A 27,527-nucleotide genomic window follows, 5' to 3' on the forward strand; every position below is an offset into this window, starting at 1 on the left:
TAGATATTATGTCAAAATAATATCTAATAATTTAAAGAACTTCACTTTAAAAACACTGATAACATGTAGAATGTATAACATATACATTCATATACATAACATATCTCATATACATGAGACAACGGAATAAATTGTACCAGCAGAACGTAGGCCTACTTCACTTCACAACTACCAAGTTATATAGAAGTTAAAATGCAAGAACCGGATGGCATTCAATGAGTCAGAATTGTTAAAATGTGCAAATTCATCTCCTTATTGGCTAGACATAATTATGTTGAAAGACAGAAGCTCATTGGTTCTTCTAACTAACAGAAAATTTACTGGCCACACCCATATGCAAATTAATTCAAAAACTCTCTCTCACACGAAACATCTGTTTCTATTTTAGGAAAGTCAGGTTAAAATTTATTAAAATCGATGGTAGGAAATACAAATAATGAAAGGGACTCAGTTTTACCAAAGAACAGAAAAAAAATTTCAATTTTAAATTTATTACAAAGAATGCTAAGTAGCTTGAGTGGAGAGCAGACCACCAAGTGAGTGACAATTAGGTAGTTTGTTCTGTCAAACTAGACCTCCTGCTAGGAGGGTCTTATACTTACATACACCATTACAAAGAAAATGAATTTGTCAACAACAATGACAAAGATTTGAAGACGTGTTACAAATGCCAGCAAAATTACTACTGTAAAATATAACGGCTAAAATGTATTTTTTATATCCTTTTTAAGATGTAAAATATAATGTTATTTTGAAACGTGAATTAATATTAAAAATTGTGACAAATGGGTGCGGACGCCAAAAGATGAAACAAAGGGTGCCATGGCACTCGCGGGTCCCAGGTTGGACAACACTAGTATAAACCATTGACTTTAGGTTACTCTGGATGGTCCAAACCAACCTTTGGCATTATTGAAAACTATTTTGTAAAAAACTTAATAAACAGTGATAATAAAATAACCACCTTCTAAGTTCTAAATAATTGAATAAATAACAAATTTACAAAAAGTATTAGTTAATAATAATGATTTTTTGAAAGCAGCTCAATTACTTCTTGTAAAGTATTTGATTCAAAGTTTAATCTTGAATATAAATAATAGATTGAATTTATCCAATATATTTTAAATAATAAATGAATCCATTATTTAGATTTAAAGTTTCAGTACTTTGTGTCAAAATAATTTTAAGTGAGAATAAACAGACCTGATGATTGGTATAGATAAATGCAAATCTTAATCATATTATTGCCAGTCACCTACCCACAGTCTTCATTCTGACTGTTCAGAGGTTAAATTGTTATTAAAAAATCTTATTGTTATGACGGCTAAAATTCTGTTATATGTAGATAATACTCTGTAAATCCCCCGCTAAATACCAATATATCACTGTTCATATACAGCTACTTATATTAGTATGAAATATCATTTAATGTTTTTTTTTTAAGATACCTGCCTCTAGTATTATGAGGAATTAGAAAATTTACTTTATAACATTAGAAAGAGCACAAAAAATACATTACATAGTGTCAAATTCAAAATTTTGGACAGAACTGTATGTAGGGATGTATTGTCTGACAATCAGCTCCGTGAATCTGCTCAACAGCGTCGAGTAAGTTGGCGAGGTGAAGATGGCAATTACTATATACTACATACATCAATTATACTAGTTAAAAGAATCTGTAACATATTTCACAACACTTAAAATAAATACGTAAAATAAAATGTACTTAAAATAAATACTTGGTACATAATATTTTTGTACATAATAACATTTATTACTGCACAATTTTTTTTTTATTAATTTGATTAATTCTTGTTTTAATTTTATGTTAAAATAAAATTACAGAATTATATAAATGATAGTTTAAAATTTATGTTACAATTTGCATAAAAATTTGTTATTTATGATTTAATTTAAAGGTGTAGCTAAATCACTCACTACCTTCATCAGAATCATTTCAGTTTTCACTGCTTTCACCATCACTAGAATTGCTATCATTTTCATTACAGAGATTAACAATAAATTTATCAGTTACATCAGAAACTATTACGTCATTTTTCCAGCAGTTAATTTTTTTATACATTCTATTTTATTACAACATGTATTCCAGTCGTTTGGTGTAACATTTGCAATAGCAGTTGTAGGTAATGTTTCTTCAGTGGGCACCGGCAGTTTTTGTTCTTGTAATTGTTTTGCTCCTTTATGGATATTAATAATGACATGTACTGATTTTCCACAGTAGTCAGATGCCCTCTTAGCTGCCTGACTGATTTGGTAATTAGAGCTTTACATTTTGATTTGCTGTCACATATTTCAATTACTCTGCTAATTAGCACACTTGGTTCAGGCCGGGTAACTGTTGCTCTTACTCAAAATAATATGTCAAAAAAACAAAAAATTAAGTAAATATTAAATGAAAACACTGAAGTAACTCATGTAAACACTCGCTCCCTGAAAACTGAAGCCGAATATGTTAACAATAATAATAATAATAATAATTACAACAAAACTCAGTTGATTTAGAATAAATGTTAGTGAAGAGAAAAGAATTAACAGTACGGTATTATAATACATGGAAATTAACTAACAGTATTTAAAATACAAATGTACAGTAACTGTTTTCATAAATTCGCTGTTACTTGCTGAATGTCATTTTACTCTATGATATCATGTAACTGTTACTCAATACCTATATTCACAGCACTCTGCATTGCATAATGTCTTACCTTAAAGGATTTATGTATGAATCAATTACTAAAGGACATTTGTACCTTACATCTTCAAGATGCATATACCCTTTTTAAACATACTGCTGCATTATTAAACAACATTAAACATACTGCTGCATTATTAAACAACATTAAACATAATGCACATGCATTATTAAACATACTGATTTATTATTATATTTTTTGAAATTACATAATATGAAGTAAATCTGCAACCAGAAACAAAAAAGTAATTTCCTTTTAATTAATTTGTACAAAGAATGTTTTCAGAGGTATCACCAGCTGAAACCCAAAGGGATCACATTACAGCCCTTCTAAGCCCAGACATAGTAACTGCTCATCAGCTGTATCTGAGAAAAATTAGTTTTAAGTATGTTTAGCTGCCATTTTATACTAAGTAAAGTAACATCTTCATAAACAATACTATTTTTTTTAAATTTCTTCTTGTTGAGTTCAAGTATGACAAGGTAATTTACATGCAATCATTCATTATTAAATAAATGCGATTACTATGAACAGCAATTCAGCAAGGCAATAGCCATATCGGCCAAAACTGTATAATGCTAATCATTATTGCGTGAGGGGGGGTTAACTGAGTAGATACAGCATAGTGACATACACTGTAGCTAACTTAAGATACAGCTAATAAAGCCTAGCAAATGATGTTGTAAATCTTGTAGCTATTTTAGATGTAGTCTAACTTATGAATACTAAATTAATTAGCCTATGAATACTTTTAACATATTGATAAATTAATATATCGCTGAAAAAAATTATAAAACTTTATAATCGCTACTGATAAGTTTAATTTAGACTACAGGGCTGAAACCAGCAGTTATTTCTTTGAAGCTAATATACACCAGTAATTAAAAAACCATTAAATATTTGTTTAAGGAGAATATTCTACTTCAAAAAATACTGCAGCTTCAAAAAAAAAATGAACACATTTTTCATTATAATTATCAGGCTTAATTAATTAAAACAATTTTACGATTAGGGTTAATAATGCCTGAGGATACTTTATAACAATGCTAAATAAAAAAGCATCTTATTACATTCTGATTAAATACCAAACAAACCAAATGATAATTTAATAAATGTTAAGCTAACAACAGCAAACTATTTTTACAAACCTTAACTAATCTTATAAACAAATCATATGTTATATAAAAGAAATTTTATTGGTTTAATATACAATAAAAATAAATTGAAAGTTGCTGTTACATTTACAAGCAATAATGTTATGAGAAAGCTTATTTTAAACTTAAAAAGTGTTTTAAAAAAGAAAGGAGGCACTTCATTACATCTTCATATTCAATGTAATATTAAATTTTTAAGTATATGAGAACAATCTATAATAATAAAAACCACAATGCACAATGAAACAAAATGATTAACAGTTCCTAAGATTACCATACAAAAACTTTAAATAAAAGGGCATCACATTTATATAAAGAAAAAATTACTTTATTCTTTAATTTTTCCCTTCTTCAACCCATCATTACTTGTCAGTGATAATTCATTAAAAAATTGGTATCTATTTTCAGGAACAATGCTTGTTCCTGAAAATAAAATGTTAAATAAACATAATTAAGTATTGTTAAGTAATTATTGTTAAATAAAAATAGTTTGTTATATTTCAATTTTTAGAATCTATCAAAATTCCATGTGCTTGTAATTGAGCTGGTGGTAAAACAGCTTGATTATCAATTTCTCTTGAATTTTTGTAATGTAAAAAATTTACTTGCTGTGAAGCAAATGTGAATATGTTTTATCTAATGTTATTATGATCTAAGACAATTTATTCGTAAAATATACATTGTGTCTTAATTATATGTTGCACTTTCATTTACATTTTTCAGTAACAAGCTACAGTAAATAATATCATGTAGTTTATTGTTATTTGAATACTAAAAATATAAAAATGTCCCTCAGAGTCTCTTATACACTCCACATTACAACAGATGGTTGAAAATTTGTAGCACAAGTCACTTCAAAACGGGTAGTAAAAAAAAACAACTTTTAATTGTTGTTTAGTTTGGTCAACGTCTGAATTTGATTATGAAATGTTAAAAGGAGTAGACGTACAAAATGTCCAATATTTAAATAACTCTGGCGCGCACACACACACACATACATATACTGGTAATTACAATTTTTTTTCAGACATATAAGTGAACATATACGTGTCGTATGTTCATACATATATATCCAATTATAACATACTTGTCTTTTTGTGATTATTTTCATGTTATCTCAGCTATTGGTCTTTGTCAATGCAAACTTTATGAAATAGTCATTCTATAGTTTTACTGTTTAAATGATTATAACTTTTATATTAAAAAAATGGGTACATTCAATCCTGCGCCTTAAAAATTCCCCTACGAAAATAGCCTTAACACATTTGTGGTAAAACAATAAAAGAAAACAATGCTCTGGACATAATTTAGAGTAATAAAAATAAACTAGTTCTATTGCTTCATGGATGATGGATCTCAAAAAGCAATAATTAATTTATCATTTCTAAACATTTATTTGTTGCAGTTTGTTATTGTTAGTAGTTGTTATATTAATAATGTATGATAAAATGTTATAAATTACTTTATGTATGTTACTAATTTTTTATAGTTAAGTAACTTTGTATTGTAACTATGTATTGTTTGTAAAAACATTAAAAAACATTTTTAAATGTTCATAAAATTATTTATTCTATTGATTGCATAATAATTAATTACCAGAATGCATGCATTATATAAACAAACAAATATTAAAATCCTAGGAATTTACTTTGCTTAACATGTATTACTATAGTCTGTTTGTAATATAAATGTTTGCATGTTTACACATTTTACATAATTCATTTTCTTAGGCTCTACAGAACATTCCAAAAAACAGTAATCATACACAAACATATGAGTGACTGTTACACAAACATAACAGACATAAATGTGACTGTTTCATATGATATAACAGATATTGTAAAATTAAGAAAAAATATGCTTATGTAAACATATACAGCAACTTTTTATATACTTTTATTGTACGTTTGAAAAAAACATAATTTGAAAATTATTTTTAAAGGTATCAAATGTTATAGTCATTACCTACTAATAAATACCATTACACATGAAGAAACTGTGCCTAACTGTTTCCAGTAACAAACAGGAACTTGTTTACTAAACATATCTCCTATTGTCACTTTATACTTACACTATGCCTTTCAATCTTCCATGATGCTAGTCTCTGAAATTTATTAGGTATTATCATCAATTTAAAACAGTTGCAATTTTTTTTCTATTCAAGAAACACTGAAATGAACATGATGAATCTGAATAAGTTAAACAACGCCAAGTCTATTTTCTTGCATGTTGTTGACATTTACGGATGAAATTAGTGGCTAATGACTAACAGATGGCATTTAAAAAAAAAAATAATTTCTTTATTAATTTTATGAACCTATATCATAAACATATATTAAAATATGATTGTGTACACTGATTAGTAATAGTAAATAAGTGTTAAAAATGAATATCATCATATCCATCCTAATTTTCTGCTTGCCAAACTGTCTTCATCGCTTCATTGTTAATTTGCATGATATTCCTTACAAATTGTATACTAAACAGACCAGTTTTTGTTTTTCAGTGTAAAATATTATAATATTTTGTTAATATTTAACACTTATAAAGATATCACACATCATTAAACAGCATTAAATAAATATATAAAAAAAGCTACTTAAGCTAAAATGGACAACCTCATTTTTTAGAGTATCTTAAAAATTATATTACTCAAAAATTAAAATATAGAAAAAATGGTTCTTTCTGAAATTTGGAAAGTAAATTTGGTCTTATTCCTGAAAAAAATTTGAAAATACACACAGGCACATTTGTTTTGTGCAAAGGCTTCTGTGTAATGCAATTACTGCAGCAAAGGTATGCTGGTTCCAACAGCAGAGTGTAGTATGAGGAAAATATAAAAATTACAATTGTATAAATCAAAAACTTTTAATCAGAATAAATTAAATAATTTTATTCAGTATCTTTAATATTAAAAAAATCATACAATAAAAATTGATACAATAAAAAATATTATACCAATAATATTTTGATACAATAAAAATATTATACCAACAGAACATAGACAGTGTTAAGAATATGTAATTAAAAGCTAAAAACTTAAAGGAGCATATTAAAAAAATGGTCCTTCTTAAATGTTCAAATTTATTCAATTCTAACATTTTAACACTGATCAGTGTAATAGGATAAAACATAATTTTCATAAATAACAAGCATTCCTAGTAGTAGTACTTTTATTTATTACAATAATGTAAAAAAACTTCCAGAAGTATTTTATACAACTATTCATTTAATTCTATCAAATTAAGACTACATATTATTGTTTATTATAAATCATCAATATGTGTAATATGTTTCATTTATTTTGTTAGTTCAATAAATTAAAAATGGATAATTTGAATACTATGTATGTATTGTATCGTACAGCAAAACATTACACAATATTATTTATTTTGAAACATGCAGTGCATCCCTAAAAGAATCATTCGATTTAAAAATTTCATAACTATTTAGCTTTTAATCCATTTTGATAGAGCAAAGTACTGTGGAAGAGGGAACTCACGAGTTTCACTTTCCAGCAGGATGGAGCACCACCACACTGGAGTCTGTATATTCGAGGATTTCTGAATGATAGGATTCCTCAACGATGGATCGGCCGAATGGGATCTAATGATTCAGCTTTACATCACTGGCCTCCAAGATTGCCAGACCTCACTGAGTGTGATTTTTACTTATGGGGTTTTGTAAAAGATTCCATCTATGTGTCTCCCCTTCGAGCTACAGTGGTCAAACTGTGGAACCACATAACAGCAGACGTGGCAGCAGTGAATAGAGAAATGCTTGCTAAGATGTGGGGCAAATTCAACTACTGTGTGGTCATCTGTCGTGCATCCCAAGAGAGTCATATTGAGCACCTACGACTTGGTATGTAAAAAAACTTCATGAATAAACCTAAAATTAATCTTATATTTTTAGAATATATATTTAAATATTAAAATATATTATATATTATAATTATAAATATAAATATATTATATATTAAAATATATTTTATATTTTTTCAATATTTTTCAAAATAAAAACAATTCAAATCAGATGATTCTTTTTGGGACATAATGTATATTATATACATAAGTTTAAAACTGATTTCAATAAAAATAAGACATGTCTTTAAGCATGAATAGATAATCCTTATTTTGGCAATGCTCTATTCAAATTGATATCAAAGTCAATTTCATATTCAGCTGCTTGTACCTGGTCAGTTAAATTTCTGATATCAGTTGTCCTGTAACAAAATGAAAAGAAAAAAGTTGAATTTATCATAATAAAACTGTATATAATGAATAAAAATAAGCTCCAAAATTACTAATCTAATTTTTATTTTTATTTTTGAGAAGATAAGATCATGCAAGCACCTCTAGAACTTTTCTCTTTTCCAGATAAAACTTGTTTTATTAAATTTTTTCACACAGGATATACATAACAACTAATATTTGCAGATAAAACCTTGAAAACTGTTATCATTTCTACTTAAATTTTTTTGTAAAATTTTATTTAGGAGACTCAATACAGTAAGATCTCTTCCAAATAATAATTCTCACCTAAAATGTATGAATGGTTTTCCTTTAGAAGGACTTTAACATTGTAAGATATTTCTTAACTGAAAAAGAAAGAGAAGGTTTTTTCATGCTTTTGAAAAGATTTGAAAAATAATTTATTAGGTTCCTTTGTTTTTATCCTTTCTAAACGTTCAAGAGTATCTTGGAAATGCTTTTATGATCTGAGATTCAGCGATTGGAAAATCCTGATATTTACCTCCCACTGGTAGAAAGAGGGCAAAAACTGTATGTATTAACAACTGCTAACAAATGAAGGGACTAAGTTACTCCTGGTGTTAAGAAGTCTCCCCATTACAAGGGCCAACAGCCTCCTCAGAGGGTGGATGAGCAGTGGTGGGTACAGAGTACTCAACTGCCCCCAAAAGCAGAGGAATTTCTTGGTATAAGAATGCAGAAGGCAACAAAAAACCACTATATTAAAAATCCTAGTATTAATTTCTTGCATTATTCTATGATTCTGGCTTTTTCTGTTAAATATAAGTTCTCATTTGGATCTGTGGGGGAAGAAATATAAAAAGGTTAAAAGACTGAATGCATATACAAACTTGGAATGTCAACTTGTTACAAAGTGGAAAGAGTCTCAAGAGGGAAATGAAGAAAAATAAAATGAATACTTTACGACTAAATCAAGTAAAGGGGAGGACCAGGTGAAATGAAGAGTGGAGAAGTTGACATATTCCATTCTAGAAGAAAGGAAGGAAAAATGGAGTAGCAATAATTATGAAGTACGAAGTAGCTAAACAGGAGCAGAAAGTATGTTACATAAATGATAGGTTAATGTTGTTATGAACTGGGATGATATCAAAAATGTTGTTATAGTATAAGTATATATGCTGACATCAAATTATGAAGAAGATATTGAAGAGATGTATGAGAGTACTGAAGATGTAATAAAATCAGAAAAGGAATGCTGTAAGGTACTGATGGGAATTGGAATATACTGTGGTTGAAAAAGATGAAGAATGAAGTGTGCTAGGGAAATTTAACTTAGGGATAAGGAATAGAAGGGCGAAGAGATTAGTAGAATTTTTCTAAGAGAAAAAATTATTTATAGCCAACATTTAATTAAAAAATGATTTAAGGAGATATAAGTGGGTATACCCTGGTGACAAAGCTTGCTATGAAATAGACCATATTTAAGTAAATGAAAGGTATAGGAATGCTGTTAACCCTATAATGGTAAGGTGAAGTCTCTCAGACTACTCTCCTAACAAAACTGATCTCAAGAAGCAGTTCAGGGGATGACGGCATCAACAACTCCAATACCTTCCCTTCCATCCTCAAGGTCACCAGTCTTACTTTTTTTACTTCATTCCATTAGTGCCACTACCATTGTTATGTGACAGACTATACGTTACCATTTACATTAGTTTTTTCTCACTAGTTAAATACACAAACAACTACTAATTTTAGTAGTGTGATGTACTGTTACTTTTAGTAGTGAAGTTTGTAAATATATTTAGTGAAATGGGTGACAGACTAAATACTAGTTTTAGAACAAACGAAGTGCTTTCTCAACTTGATAGGGAGGACTGTGATTAGCAAGATACCTTGCATTTTTCATGGAATGCTGTACAGTATTATAATCTACTCTTTTGTGATATACGTACATCAAGCAATAAAAGCCAATGACAAGAAAAGCATTTGCAAAGAAAATCAGCAAGATCTTATCATTTCAAACATTCAAAAGCGGCAAAAGATCCCAAACTTGACAAGACTCTCAAGCAAAACACCAGTGACATTGGTCCATAGACTTCTGAAGCTGATAATGATCATCAAGAAGTAGGAACAAGGATAATATGTGGATCTTACCCAGCTAAGAAGCAAGATGACACTAAGAAGCAAGAAGCATGACACTTTTCATTGAAAAAATGTTTGTTTGAGTAGAAAACATATTACATGGAGCATTAGGAATGATATGTGTAGAGTGCACAGAAAAGTTGGAAATGGATAAAAACCATATAAACATATTTAAAATAATGTATGTATCTGAATTAGTTAAAATCTATATTAAAATTTGTTTTCAGTTCTTGAATATTTTTTCTGTTTTTTTACATGAGTAGTCTGAGAGTTACCATTTCATGTGTAAAACCAGTGTTACCATTCTAGGGTTAAGAAATCTAATGTATTACTAGGTGCAAATATCAACAGTCATCAAGTGCTACTTATGATGGAATTAAGAAAAGTTGAAGATTGGGTGAGGAAACAATGGGAGAAAAACTAAGGCAATTAAAAATGAAAACAGTAAGGAGACCTGGATGAAAATAAAAAATGCCATACACAGCAAAAACTGCAGAGGAAGAAATATGCTATTATGAGGAAAACAGAGCCAAGAAAAAATGGGTAATAAAAGAAATGCTAAAGAAATTGAAGAAAGAAAGTGATACAAGAATAAGACAAGAGAAAAAGAAAGAGTGATTGATGTATTGCAAATTATATTAATGAGTTAAGGGGAGAAACACAAAAAGCTAGGGAAAGTTGGTTGATGGAAGAATGCAACGATATTGAGGATCTAGCAAAGAAAGGGTAGTATGATATGATGTACAGGAAGGTGAGGAGCATTAAACAGGATAAATGGAAAGGGAATGATAAAATGCTATATGAGGAGAAAGAAGTAAAAAAAAAGATGGAAGGAATACATGGAGGACCTGTATATGAAAAGAGAGAAACCTGAGGAACTGAACATGGAATGGAAGGTAGCTGAAGAGGATGAAGTACTGTAGCAATGCCAGTATGACAGACCTGGGTAACAGATTCCTTCCAGTTAAGAAGAAAATATGAGAAAGTAACAATGAAATGAATCCTTTTCTCATGCTAACAGGTCTAACAATTTAACAATCATTATTTGTAATATTGCCAATGAACACCTCCAACATCTGTTGTTCGATGAGAAGGATTACAGGACCAGAATAGTAATTCATGGGAAAATGTAAGGCCATGATGATACTTCTCACGCTTCAACAGTTACGGAATATGGTGGAGTCTGCATGTCAGGGTACATAAGACTGCTTGGACCAGGAGTAAGAAGTCAGTATGAGATGAGTGTTGAGTGAGGCTGAGATGCAATTGTGAGATTGCGTTATCAGTCAACAATGACTGAAGTGATGTCACAAGCATTCCAGTGTGGATAGTGGATAAGTTGATCGGTGAGTTATTGGTAGAAACTAAATGAAAGGGATAAAGTATTAAATTCATTCTTAAATTGTTAGGGTAGTTCTATTGTAAACAGGAACAGTATTTGCAGTGAATTGAATTGAATGATCCTTAAAATGGTCTAATCTTATCTGGTTGTTAATACAATACTAGTTGTTGAAGGTGTTAACATTGGCGATCATTATAATGTCTTTAGTCAATTTGACTGAATTATAGTTTTTATGACATAACTATTTTTAAATAAATGCTGTCCTTATTTGAAATACTATGACATCACTATTTTTAAATAAATCCTGTCCTTATTTGAAATACTATTTTGTATGTAATTTATTCATTATTATGATTATTACTGTGGTTGTTACTAATATTATTATTCTTATTATTGTTTGTTGTTTATTATCGTCATTAACTATTATTATTGAAATAATAATAATTATTTTTCTATATTCTTAAACTAATAAATTGTATTTATATAAACATTTGAATGTTTATATAACAAGAAATGCATCTCCAAACAAGCCAAGATAAGACACTATAATACGGTGATCAAATCGGTAGTAATGTATAGGAGTGAAACACTGGGTCAAATCAAGATAGCATCGAGAAATGAAAAATTAGCCAAACTAGAAAGAAGGATCGTAAGGACCTGTATTGGCAGGGTAAACTTGGTGGAAGGAAAGTGGAGATTACTCCCACACCATAAAATCGATGAGGTCCTTACACCAATTACAGAAGAAATAAGAAAGACGAGAATAAAATTCTTTCGCCACCTCTTGCGTTTGGAGGAATCAAGAAAAAGTAAACAACTCTTGGAAAGATTGCTAAAGCTAAAAACACAACCAGTGTGGCTCACTGAGGTGCTTCAAGACATCAAAGAAGCAGGCATTGCACTGCAAGATCTCAGAATAGGATCTGGAAATTATAACAACTTGCCCGGTGTTAAATTTGGAGAAAAGCCTAAACAGAAAACGGGGACAGTTTGGACAGAGGAACGGAAAAGGGATTTTTCCAGGAAAATGAAAGAGTATCGGAAGATAAGAAAGACTAAACATAAATGACTAATTGGTCCATCCGCGCCGTAAAAAAAAAAAAAAAATCTGAATTTGTTAGTCTTTCAATATCCTGGTCAAGCTGTGAAAACACAACAGTACCATTATTAAAATATGAAATAAAGAAAGTAATTAAAGAAATAAAGGATAAAAAATAGACTGGAGTAGATGAACTTCCCATAGAATTTTATAAATGCTTAAGAGGGAATGGGCAAAATAATTAAACTGTGTAATAGGACATACAGAGAGAAGAATCACCTGAAGACTGTGAAAATGATAATTATATCATTAATTATGAAGAATCTAGTACCAGAAAATGTACAGAACACAGAACAATAAGTTTAACAGCCCATGTTGCAAAAATATTGTTAACAGTCCTAAACCAGAGGTTGCAAAGAATAATGAAAGAGAATGCAGGAAAGGCTTCAGGTAAGGGAAAGGAACCAGACATGCTACTAGGCTAGTAGCATAAAAAAAAAAGGATGGCTGGAGAGAGGTATTTAGAGAGAAAAGAGGAATGACTCTGTGTTTCTTAGATTTAGAGAAGGCATTTGATAAGAGTCAAATGGAAGAAAAATGGAGATTCTTAAAATAAAAAAGTAGAATAGAAAGACAGAAGGTAAAGTCAATAATTATATATGAAACAAACAGCAGAAATGAAAGTAAATCAGAATATGACTGACTGAGTGGGTTTACGTCAAGGTGTTAGGCAAGGTTGTTGCCTCTCACCGACACTCTTCAACATTTACATTGAAGATATGATAAGGAATATATTAGAAGCAAGAAAAAAAGGATTAAGTGTAGGGGAATGAAAAATAAGCTGCATAAGTTTTGCTGATGATATGGTAATTTAGCTGATGACACCTGGAAGAAAGAACAGAAGAGTATGGAATGAAAATAAATATAGGAAAAACTAAAGAAATGGAAATAAACAAAGAGGATTTTAGCGGTAAGAACAAGTAAAGGAAATTTAGAAAAAGTACAAAATTACAGATATTTTATACAGTGGTGGCAGGGAACTGGAAAAGTAGTAAAATTAATATATTTATTAATAAATAATATATTTTATATATATATATTAATAAATAAATGAATAAATATTGCGATCCCTTGTGTTGTTTAACTATGAAGCGGACAAATTACAATAACAATTTGCCTACAATACCAACAAATTTTCAACCCAAATCAAACATAATTTTTGATTTCATAGATTTCAATGAGGAATACAACTGACCTATTAATAAAATATTATTTTCTCAACTGAGTATTTTTAGTACTCAGAATTACCCACTGTGCTAGAGGTTGTTGAAATGATAAAATGCCTCATATTCTGAATTATTCCTTCTGTTCAAATTTACGATTTTTATATTTACCAATTCAATGAGTTAGTTACTATTTTTATCTATCAAAATATGGCACATAATAAAATTAACTTAAAAAAAATTTTAAAGTTACTATGGATTTGTATACAGAAGGAAATGAATTTACCAGAACAACTTAATTCTACACTTTATATTTTGTTATTGTTAGTTTTATATTCACAATTGTATTTCAATAAGCTAACTATTTGACGTTATAAGACATTCAATAATAATTTTTTTTTTTAAAGTACCTATACCATTACAATTGCATACAAGTTTGGAAATTTTTAACTAATATTACAACAAAAATGTTTTTGTACATATTTTCCTTGCCATAAAAGGTCACTTACGAGGCATGTTTTTTAAGTAAGGGCTGTTTTGATATAAAAATTGAAATAAGCAAAATAGAAAAAAACTTTATTTTAACAAAATAAACTACATGATATATATGCTATTTTTCTACATATATGCCATTCACTGTAATAAATACATTTTTGATATCGGCTTACCAGCTTCATTATTTCGTTAGTGAAGAATTCTTCTGCCTGTGATTTAAACCAATTAATTATGTTGTTCTGCAATTCCTCATCATCTTCAAACTTCTGTGATGCAAGCCATTGTTCTATATGGAAAAAAGATAATGATCACTCGGTGCAAGATTTGAACTGTAACGTGGATGTCTGAAGATTTCCCAACAAAATCATTGCAATTGTTCAGTGGTTTTGTTTGCCGTCTAAGGTTATGCGTTATCGTGGAGAAACAAAATCCCCTCTGTTAGCTTCCATTTTGAACTAAACATCTAAGTTTTCTAAATGTTTCACAATATGCATCAGCATTTACAGTTTTTCCATGTCCAAGAAATTCAACCAGCAATTTCCCTTTGGTGTCCCGAAAAACAACAGCCATAAGCTTCTTCATTGAACTTTCTTGCTTAAACATTTTGGCTTCAGGGATGATGAATGCTGCCATCATATTAACTGATTAATTGCTGCTGCTTTGACTCAAAATTTGTATAAGATATCCACGTTTCATCACCGGTTAAATGTGTTTCCATAAATCATTACCTTCATTTTCGTAGCATCTCAAAAATGAGTTGAAGCAACACATTTTTCTTTGGGTATTTCTGTCAACATTTTTGGTATCCATTTGAAACATAACTTTCTGAAACCCAGTTTTTCAGTTAAAATGTTGTAAATCATTGATCGCAAAACAAAAGGAAATTCAATCGATAATTGAGAAACAGTAAGCCTTCTGTTTTCATGGATTTTTACATTCACATTTTCAGTCATTCATCAGTGATGAAGTTGGTGACCACTATGTTCTTCATCAATAAAACATATGACACCATTGGCAAACTTTACCTTTGCACATAACACTGGGTCTATAAACATTGACAATTTCTCACTGCATCCATAAACATCGACAATTTCTCTATGAATATCAGCAGCAGATTTGTTTTTCACCAATAGATAACGAATTACTGATTGCACTTCACAACTCATGGGATTATTTATTGTAGCACTCATTTCAGCCTGGCTATATACAGCAACTAACACAAATAATGTTAAGCTACTGTAGCAAATAAATGATTGTTGATATAAATAAACATGCTACATTAACGCCATCAATTTCCACGGCATCTAATGGCGGCAAATTAGAAACAGCCCTAACTAAAAACCACGCTTCGTATATTACATGTCCAAGATATATGATCATATATCATATTTTATGATATATGATGATTACATTTATTTGAGTAGTCGACGTCAAATGATATGAAACCCTAATAGCAAAAATATTGTAATTACTATATGTGTATTAATAGTACATGTAATATACTATATGAACTACTTGCATTGTGAATACTCATGTGCCTTCACTGAACCACATATTTACCAAACATTACTGCTGCTTGCCAAATGTCAAACAACTTCTATACACGTGGAAGTGTAATTTGGTGTTCTACACTTTTAGTTCTCATTTTCCTTCTATATTTGCTGTTGGGTTAAAATTACATTATATGCAAGAAATATCATTAAAGGAATGGAATTTTAACCTTATTCTTATGGACTTTTAAGATACGCAAATATCCCACCAATATCTTGTAAATCTTGTTACAGGTCGAAATCATTAGTAAAACTAAAAATAAGTTTTACTGAAATCGAAGCAAGACTATAAAAATAAATAAAAAAAAATTCCTTTCAGCACGCCGGAAGGCAGAGGTAGATTTCACCAGTGCTAAGTAGGTATAAAAAAGATATCCACCTTAAAGTTAAGAAAAACTTCAAATTTACTCAATATGGCAATGGTTGCATGTGAAAAATGTTTCACATGTTTAGCATACGACAAGCCCCATCTTCTTACAATTCCAACAACATTTTGGTCATTCCTTGCCATAAGGGTTGGTTATATCAAAAATTGTTTCAGACAAAAGTTTTAGGTAATATTTAGAGGACTAATGACCGTTTTAAATCAATTCAATACTGTGCCTATTAAAGGAGGTATGATTTTTTTTTTGTCTTCAAAACCACATTTTTTCCACCCCCTGGGCCAACAGTTGGTGATATCAAAAAACTTTACTTAGATAGGTTTTAGGTCCTTATCCAAAGAATAGTAGGAACTTTAAATGAATTTGAGATTTTATTTAATAAGAAAGTTGTAGTGATATTTTGTTTTTTCCCCCACTTGCAACCCTGTGGTCCAATTTTGCCCATTAATGAACTTGACCAACATTTTGGGTCATTATACTTCATGTATCAATCTGAAAGTGATTGGTGGAAAATTATGGCAGTAATTGTGTCCACAAGAAAGTGAATTATATATATCAACTTTTGAATTGATGGTGGTTTTGGGGTCGGGGAATGTGGAACGCGAAGATATGTCGAAATTTTCCAGAAGTCGAATCATGGTACCCATTACAATAGGTAGATTTTTATGAAATCTACCTAATAGCTTTCTTATTAAATCTATCGATCAGCTGACTTAAATAGTTTATACCATTCTATTTCACAAGTCACTAATTAATCTAAGCAATAATTTAGTAGGACCACTGGTCCTACCTTAATAATGAATACCATATCAGTTATCATACCATGATATTGTAAGATCGATATACCATGAAGGAATATTCTTAATTTCACTCTCACATCCTTTTTTAAATCAGAGTACAATATAACAAAATCAACAATAACATACACTTACATATTTGAGAAACTGTTGCTAAGAATATGAACATGTGAATCAGGCATATAAAGTTCCTTTAAATTTTGTGACAGCCAATTTTGCATCTGAAAATAATAATAGTAATATTAAAAATTGGAATATGGATTTTAATTTTGGAGTACAGAGTGCATTAGTGACAAATCAATTTTTCTTCTATTATGTTCTTCAAATCATAAGTTAATAATCAGGAAGTTCTTATAATAAGAATATATATTCTGGTTGAATATATAACATAAAAAAGCCATATATAAATAAATCACAAGGTGATGTTAATAACATAATAATACTGACATCTCATAATTAGCAATAATAATTATGAAACCTTTTGAGCAACAAGTAAATATATTCTAATTTTCAGCTATGTGCCGGTATAGTTCTTTTTTTTAATTCTTCTGGACTTTGTTATCTTTTTTATAATTGGGTCTTATTCCATTGATTTTGCAAATTTTCAGAACAATAGCTGACTAACACAGAAGTTCTGAGGGAGGTAATTTCAAGTTTGCTGTAGGTTTTTATAACTTACATATAAATGGAGGAACCAAATTTTTTTTATAGATTGCCTTTATGAAGTTCAAAATTATTGTGTATTCACAGAAGAAATGAATTCTGTATATTGCATAATTCAATGCTCTAGTCTAAATATTTAGGACTAAATATTTCTATTTTTTTTTTTTCAGGACTAAATATAATTCTCTGCTAACTATAACTAATATATTAAACCTTTGCCACCTGCAATGATAATTTTTTTACAAATTTAAAAATGTTTTCAACCTTTTGTGTAGATTACAGCCTTTCAGATTTTAACTGTCAAACTGTAGTAGCATCAATAAATAATCTACGAGTAACTGTTTGTAAGTGAAAACATGTGACAAGATAATTATTACTTTCAATTTTTAAAGGATGATCAATAAAAATTCAGTTACACATTTGAGACTCTTATTATCAGAAGAAAAAATGGGAAAATATCGATCAAAAATTTAACAATTCTGTAAATGATTTTCAGAAGGTCTTCTTTCTAGCTTGCCTACAGTAAAAAAAAAATCTTGCACAGTTCTGCACAAGAAGGTTAACTTTTTGTTATTAGAAAATACATAATATGTAACATGAGGTTATACATTTATGTATTTTGCAACTTACATATATTACAAATTTTCTAACTAGCCCTGCTCAAATTTTTTCAACCTTAAATTGAGTATAACTCAATCTATCTTCATCAAATTTTCACATGCACAACTTCAGATACGTTACTAAAGCACACCTAAATATCAATGAAATTGATCTAGTAGTTTTGGAAATTTTTGAGCCACAAAATGTTATACATAGGCCTGTAAATAAATAAATATACATATATAATCCAAAATTTAAGTAACTGGTAATTTTGTATTTCTCATACCTCCAAAACATAAAGAAAATTCATTTTCAACCCCCTCCATTCTTAACATGTGACCGAAAGTAATACTGTACTTTTCTTCAAAAGGTTGGTAAAAAAAAAAAGAAAGATGCATGAGTTACTAAAGGAACTGTAAAATCTAACTCTATGCTAAGAGATCTGTGTGAAATGTCTAAATATAATTTGCCTGATAACCTTCAAAATTATTAGAAAAATTGCATATGAATTAGTATGAAAGTTATCCATAATGCTAAAAGAATATATTCAAATAATTTAATATCTGATTTAAACACGTTAAAGCAATGTGGGGAGTTATTAAAAGAAAGTGGAATTGGCAATAAAACAGGCCAAATAACTATGCCAAAAATACAACTCTGTTATCTCATTCCCTACTCTGGTAGCAGAAAAATTTAATAAATTCTATTCTGGCATTTCAAACAATAATATTGATCCATTACAATCAAAGCCATTCACCTTAAACAGTTTTGTTGATGAATAAATACTACAACTAAAACTTATAACTTATTAAAATACTAAAACTTATTTTTCACTGAAATCCAGGATGTTAAAATCTGTACTTTGAATATAAAAAGTAATAAACATTCAATGGGTTTTAATGAAATTTCAGCCATTTTTAAAAGAAGCTGTAGATGCTACAATCGCTTCTTACAAATTTAATTACTTAACAAATCTTTTAACAATGGAGTATTTTCCAGTCGCCTTAAGATATCCATTATTATTCCCATCCTTAAAAATGTTTTTGCACTTGCATATAATTTGAAAAATTGCAAGTTTAATTATTGTCTATATTTCTAAAATATTAAAAAATAATTTGGAAAAATAGACTACAGAATTCTTTTAGAAGGCATTACAAATTGAAAAACCTTCAGCATGATTTTAGAAAAACTTGTCTAATGATATCCTGGTCTTAAAAAATATTTTAATTAGAACAAATATCAAAAAGATTTCAGTTTTGATATTTGCTATCTCAGTAAAGCAGTAGATTTAGTTCTGTATTTCTGAGTAATGAAAATACTTAAGTTTCTACAGTATCAGAGGAGCTACTTACAACTGGTTACAACTATACCTTACTTTCGTAAACAGGCAATTCGAATTTCATCTTTGATAGAATACATATGTAAAATAGGTCCTCACTTCAAGATGTAGAACATTTGAATGTTACAAGTGTCCTCGGTCCCTTTTTTATTATTTATTATCTGTCACAGAATCTTAAATCATCTTTTGTTACTCTCTTCACAGATGACAACTATATCTACATCTGAAGTAATTGTTTTAAAAGTACTTGAAGTTTCTACATTAGTGCTTCAAAAAATAATTCACTGGATGAAAAGCAGATAGAACTGTTGATTGTGCTTCTCACTTGGATTTAACATTGCTAACGGCATACACAGAATATCTAATAACGATAATGATAACATATTAAGTAAATTTCTGAACCATTAAAAATTATTTAAAATAATATTTATCTGTTCATTTTGTGATTCTATTCTGATCAATGGTTTATCAATTTTCCTTAATCCACCCAGGCAAATGCTAGGGGCAGTTTTTTTTTAATCCATTGATTAGCTTACCTATCCATTCCTAATGTAATATATGTAACGCATTAATATATATTGATCAGAATAAAAAACATATTTATTTCTCCAATGTTACTTTCTTTTCCTTACTGAGTGATGAGAGTGTGTGTAAGCACTCTTTTAAATAAGAAGAGGGTATTAATCTGTCACCTAATTTTAACATTTCCTGGGAGGGGACAAAAAAATTACAAATTTTATTTGGATGAAAATCATGTTTAGGAAGATGATGAGCAAGTTCTCCAAAATGCAGAAGAAAGAGAACAGAAAATGACTAACTATTTTAGAATTTAGAATCATTTAAACACAACAATTTAGAACTTTACTTACTGAAATTATATTTTTTATTAAATTACAGTGGTACATTACATTAAAGGGATATCATAATTATTATTATTATTATTGTTTATTTTGTGTTGAACACTTTCTGCACCATTCACTATATTATTTTCCAGTTCATTAGAAGGTGACTCATCCACATCTATTATGTACTTTATGGCTGGTAAAGACTATAAATTTAGCATTCAGAATCTGCAGTTCACATCTGAGTTATAAAATTTGCAAATTTTTAAAGTGATTGTCTTTGTTCTAAAATTTCATATGGTAGTAGTAGTTTGCACTTTTTTAGTTCCAGAATGGTTTTCTCATCTAATAATGAATCCCTATCCTTATAACTTCATGAAATTGGACCTAGCTAGCCAGTATTTTCTGAAGAAACTGCCTACATAACACGATTCCTCAGTTTTTAGTACATTATACCAATTTTAATGATAGAATAAGATTTTAGGATTAAATCTAAATATACTATAAGTACTGCAAATGAGCAAAAAAATACATACAATGCGATTCTGACTGACTTCTCGTAGTCGAAGATGTTTAATTTGTTCTTGAAATTTATTTACAACAGACTGGATGTCAATTAACTTTGTGTACATGCTCTTTTCTGATCTTGTCAGTCCTTTATCCATAGTTTTTAAGTTCACTAAAATATGTTCTGCTCTGAAATCAATTATAAAATATTAATTTAATGTAATAACATTTTAAAAGCTACACAACAATTAGAATGTGTTTAACACGAGGGCTTTTTATAAAAATTTTAACTAGTGATATAAAATAGTTTCCTTCAATAATTATTTAAAAGTATCATGAAATAACAGATTTTAAGTTTTTAACCGATTAATTAAAAAAAAACAAAAAAAAAAAAAAAACTTTTACTTCTGCAATAATAATGAGGGGGATATTTAGAATGTTCATTACCACCAACAAATAATTTTATGGTAAAATATGTTCAGCGAGTTCATTTCTAATTTTGATTTTTTAAGCTAATCTTTATTTATAATTAACAGAACCATATTTTACTGACTACAAACACAGCTTACTATGAATTCATAAGTTAAAATAAACAAACTAGATTATAAAAAAGGATCTACTATGTGTCAATATCAATATTAATAAATGAACAACCCAAATCCAGTAACTAACTCAACACTTAAGAAGTTCCTTTTTGATTTTATAATTATTAATATAATAATAACATTCTTTGCACTAAAAAATAGTATTTTATCAGATGGTCCAATTATTATTATTATCATATATATAATAAAAATAAAAATTGTATATTTTTAAAATAAATGATATATTTATACAAGGTGTGTAAGAAAAGTAATGAGATTGGTAACACTGCGAGTAATCTGGAATGCTCTGTCTACCAGTCTGTGCTAGACCGGTTTGTTCATCCCTTCCACATGCTCAGTACGAGTTTCAACTCCGTTCAGCCAACATTATTTTTGACAGTGTCATCACTGAAGAAGTTGTGTTATGAAAATGGAGCATCGAAATTTAGAGCAACGTTGTGCAATCAAGTTTTGTGTTAAACTTGGGGAATTCGTGAGAGTGACCTTTGAAAAGTTGAAACAGGCCTGTGGGGAACATTGCTTATCAAGAGCACAAGTTTTCCGCTAGTACAAATCATTTTTGGAAGGTCAAGAACAAGTTGAAGATCAACCTCGTTCAGGGAGATCTTCAACTTCAAAATTTGACCAAAACGTTGAGCGTGTGAGGGTTCTTGTGAGATCAGACCGTCATTTAACAATAAGGATGATGAGTGAACTGTTAAATTTAAACACTTTCACCGTACATCAAATTTTGACAGATGATTTGGACATGCGAAAGGTTTGTGCGAAATTGGTGGTGAAAAACATCACAATGAAACAGAAGGAGAATCAAAGAAAGGTGTGTGTTGATCTTCTTGAGAGGATTGACAATGCTTAACAAATAATTAAACATTTAGCTGGGTTTTGTTTTATTCAACTCAAATGTAAAATAAATACATGAACCAATATTAATTTAACCCCATTACAATAACCTACAATAGTATAGATAAAATCTAATGTCCTAACAAGTGCTTAATAATAGCTAAACACATGGTTTTGTTGTACTATGCTTTGAAGCTGTCCTCAACAGGAAGTAGATAAGATGCTGCTACCTGGCCAGACCCTTTTCATTGTCTACGGTTAAGTTAGTGGAAGTCTTCAGTTAAATAAAAAAAATAAAATAAAATATCTTTAAACCTTTTATACAAAGTCCATTGACTTGGTATTTTGTTGATCCCAACCTAATTTAATAATAGGCACTATTACTAACGGAAACTTATCTTACCTGACCAGTGTTAACTACTAGTAGACCACTTAATTATTCAAAATGATAAATGAAATAAATTGTTAACTTTCAAATTTTATTGAAAACATCTGAATCTAAGCCCATACTATCCTAATTAATATTTTTCAACATTATTAGGGTTTTTTTGGCGCGCGCACGTGAGCAGGAACGTTAAAGAGTGATTTTGCTGTGCTTCATAAAAATAAAAAACAAAAATAAAACTTTTATAAATATTTAATATGAAGGTAGGTTGAAACATGAGAGGTTTGTCATATTAGCCTTAACGAGGTCTGTTATATCTTTCTTGCAATACAGAACATGTCTCCTTTTTATGTCTGTTTCAGGTGAACCAGCACAATGACAGTGTCCACGCGATCCCACCAAACCCTTCCCAGTCACACATGTGTCAGAGAGCTTCCTCCAAACACTAGGACCCCACGGAAGGCAAATTCCTGTTTGATCGAAAGGACTTCAGAGGACGGACTGAAGGGGAATGTTGCTGGAAGTACAAAGTACATACACGCTTAGTATCCCCGTATCAGCCCCAGTCCATTGATTCTCATTGGTCTAAGAGACCGGAATGCAAATACGAAATCCATCCATAAATAAAATAAAACAAAATCTATAACTGTCACAAAACAGATGATAACCTGCCAGATAAAATAAACTCTTGCTATCCTTGCGTTCCATTCCGTTTTTTAATCTACTTCCTATTAATTTCCTCTGTGAATTTCATGAGGGGGGTATTGCTAAACATTGGGGGTAAGAACCATTCTACATGAGATTTTACTAATATTTATCAGAAACTAATAAACAGAAAGTTTAATGTAGGAAATATTTTTATGTCCATTACTCAACATTATTCCAAACTTTTATTAAAAAAACAAGATACAATAATTCTGAATTATGATATCAAAGAAATTAATGTAATTTCTCTTAGAATACACACGTTCAGTATGGATTTAATTCCAAAGAACTCTGTAAAATGTTGCAGTCATTAGCAACTAAAAAATGCTAACAATGATGTAGTGAACAGTACACAGTGTTTTCAACTTTGGTAAGCTACATGTAAAGGATCCAGTTTATACATGACTTCATCTATTTAGCAGTTAGCAAGCATTTTACTTTAGCAGTACAAATCCTTTGATTACCAAGATGAAATATTCTAGGCATTACAGAATTACTGATCGTAAGGTATTCAGTTTGACATCTTATCTAGGACCTATTCAACTCATTTCTTTTTATAACATTGCACTCCAAATCCTATAATTTTATCCTGGAAAGGGCTTTAGTGATTTCAATTAAATTTTCACCCTTTTTTTACCGCTTATTTAAAATAACTAACCAGAAATGAAGTTCAAAATATTAAAGTAGTTCTAGAACTACATTTGTAACTCAGCAAAGTAAAATTGTAGTCCAATAACTATATCTGTATTCACTATCAATAACACAATTTTTAAAATTTTCATAATGAATAATTGATGGTAACAACAATCTATAAACAAAAGAATATGTTTATGAATAAATTAAAAAAAACAAAAACAGAACTGAATGCACCTTTTATATAAGTTGATCTGTTTTTCATTTATATCTTCATACTTCTCTGCAAGATGCTCTGCTGAAATTTGTAGGGATGCTTTACTATTAATCAGAAGTTTCAAATCTTCATGCTGTTGTTGCTTCATTTTTGTCAACATGATTGTTCTGGAAACAAAATATTAATAATAACAACTGTAATCATGATATGTAAATAAATTCTGAGCAGCTCTGTTCACGTTAATACCAAGTAATTAAACCTTTGTGCAGCGAAGTTTCTAGCATTACCTTGGGTGTATTTTTTAAAAATTACATTTTTTTACCAAAAATTATGGAATAATTTTCTATCATACGGTGAGGTATGAAACACCTAATTGAAACTGAAAAATCATGAACTGTTTCTCATCAATTTTTTAACTGGAATCACAAAACTCAGAATTTATTTCAAATTATTATTTTTATTATATGATTCAGGGGAGTAATCAAATACCAGTTCAAAAATAATTCACTACCCATAATTTCACAGAAATAACAAGAGTAATCTATGAGACTAAAACAAAAAACTGCTAAGAATTAAAAAATGTAAAACCAAACAAAAATTACAGCATACTGTCAAAAGGAAGTAATGAAACCAGTAAAGAATTTATAACTTCAATGGATATCGCTGTTGCTATTAAAATATTTATCTTTTTTCACTTTAAAAGTATTCCAGTTTTTCTATAGAAAATTCTTTTAAGAAATGGCAATATTAAAAAAAAAAAGGATATTTGGCCACAACAGACTACAGACTAACAAAACATAGATCCATATCATTGAAAATAAGGATTGCTAAGGACAGTAATGCACAACTACAATATGACAATAATAAATAAAGGAATAAGAAAGTATTCTTAATAATAATTCAAAGCTTACATAATAGTATCGACAGGTATGATTTTTTATTTATTATGTTTTTTACTGAAATTTTATAAAATGTGTGGCATAGATGAGTACATGTCATGTCTATATAAATTAATTGAAAAAGACTGCAGAATTTCAAAGAAACTGAATTTCTAGAAACAGCTGGTAGAGGGTTCAATTTCAAAATGAGTGTTTGCGAACTCGTTTCGGTATATCTTACCTGCAGACCATTATTTTTGTATAGAATTTCTGCACTTGTTTATTTTAGTGAAAAAAGAACATAATTAATTTTGGTGAAAACTGAAGTTCAGTTTAAGAAATATTAGTGAAAAATCACGCTTACATTTTTTTCTTGTAATAATCAATTACCAACATACCCAAAAAACATGTTCAATTGCTTCAGAACTATATGTCAGTTAAAACTGAAGCATAAGCCCATGTATGGTTTTGGTGTAAGTATGATCGAGTGTGTGACTGGCCAAGCCATGTCTAGATTGTGAGCACTCTTCAATCTAATTTTATTTTTTATTTAATTCTACATTAAGATTTACTAAGTGTAATCTCATTGTTTGATTGTTTGTTTAGGATCATTTATTAGTTACTTTGTTTGATTCAGTCAGTCTTTCCTTCAACGCAAAGGATTTTATTGAAATTAACTACAAACTAGACAGCCACAGTCATTCAAATTTATTCAATATGAGGTTATTGCATTACTGTTGAAATTTTCTGTTTTTCTAAGGCTATTATATTTTTGATATTAGTATTAGTGTTATTTATAACAATGAATTTATTAAACATTACATTTCTAGCAAAAATTTTGCAATCCTAAAATGTCAAAATAGATAAAAAATTATTTTATTTTTTTTAATACTACTTCCAGTACTTCATGATTTGCAGATAAATTAAAACTACATAAAATGCATATTAAAATGCTTTCGATAAACTACTTTATATGTTTTCAAGTTGTGAGGTTTAGATAATCTAATGGAAAAGGAAATCAAATCTACTAACTGTTTTTATAGAAACCTCAAAAACCCTCATGTTTATAGTTCCATAAACAGCCAAATAAGATAGATAGTTAAATACAGTTACTGAATATATAATATAACACAAATTAGGTTAAAAATGTACTAGCATTCAAGGTTGAGACAAAATAATTTATTTTGAAATTATAAAAATTTATTTTATAATTCATTATTTCAGGCGATTAAGTATCCTATGAGAGTATGTAAAAATTAACAAAGTATATAAATGTACTGTTAATTTTGCAAAAGAATGAATATCAAAAAATTATTTTTAAATCTATCTGAATGATTTTTTGTAGTATATCGAGTGTATTTGAAAAGTAAAGCTAAATACAGAGCAATTAAGGTTGTTAAAACATCATGAACGCTATGAAAAAAATGTCTCTTAGCTGCCATTGCCACAAGCACTGGAAGACATTTATGTCAGTAGTTTATGTTAGTTGAGAAATGAGACGTTTCACTTCTCATTCTACAAGGCACTTTACAATTTATTACACAAAATATGTATATTCAATAGCTTTTTCAGTTTTTTCATAGATCTTTTCTTAAAAAATTTATGAAAAAAAATCTGAAAATTATACCATCAATTACCGGTCTTTATTAATAGTTTACATATGAAAATATTTATTGTTTAATTTTCAGTTCATTTTATATAAGTATTTCATTTTTTTTTATGTTGGTAACATTCAAGCAAGCTTTGTTTACTTACTAATCTTTAAGACATGTATTCTACCTTTCTAAATGTGCGATTATGTTTGTAAAGTTTGTATGGTTATTTATAATCATATTCACTGTTCATTTAGGCAATTTTAATTTTTTCTTGTAGCTTGCTATGCGCTTTTATAAATAAATCTATCAGCAACTTTTGTAAGTAATTAAATGTGGATGAAATAAAAATCCAGGAAGTTTTAAATGAGCTCTATTTTGAACAATGAAGTTTGCTTGTGGACAGTAGCACTTATGATCCATAATGAGATGATAAAGATAAGGCGGTTAGTTCTCATGAAAAGTGAAACAGGATCATATGAATGTAGGTATTTATAATATCGGGTCGATGAGCATAGGCCATAATATGTTTTGAACAAAAAATATATTACGTTTTATGCAGATAAATGTATTTTTTTGTTTGAACTTTATACCTTTAAAACAAGGAAGTTGTAAAATTTCTCTAAACCTAAAAAAGCAAAATATAACAAATAAACAAAAAAATA

At 29.1% G+C, this 27,527-nt stretch overlaps 1 protein-coding gene across 1 annotated transcript in view; it reads right to left on the minus strand.

Annotated features, from left to right (window-relative positions):
* Positions 1-7,027: 7,027 nt before the first annotated feature.
* The window catches only part of mbo (Nuclear pore complex protein Nup88), a 368,973-nt gene continuing 348,473 nt past the window's right edge, over positions 7,028-27,527 (minus strand). The window contains exons 11-14 of the mRNA XM_075362597.1: positions 24,413-24,559; positions 21,037-21,196; positions 17,192-17,277; positions 7,028-8,093 (exon numbers count right to left, since the gene is read on the minus strand). Of these exons, the coding sequence (XP_075218712.1) occupies positions 8,000-8,093; positions 17,192-17,277; positions 21,037-21,196; positions 24,413-24,559 (487 nt within the window). The 3' untranslated portion in view covers positions 7,028-7,999. The remainder of the gene's footprint in view (positions 8,094-17,191; positions 17,278-21,036; positions 21,197-24,412; positions 24,560-27,527) is intronic.

Source organism: Lycorma delicatula, chromosome 4, assembly GCF_047948215.1.
Source record: "Lycorma delicatula isolate Av1 chromosome 4, ASM4794821v1, whole genome shotgun sequence".
In the NCBI taxonomy this organism is placed as follows: Eukaryota; Metazoa; Arthropoda; class Insecta; order Hemiptera; family Fulgoridae; genus Lycorma; species Lycorma delicatula.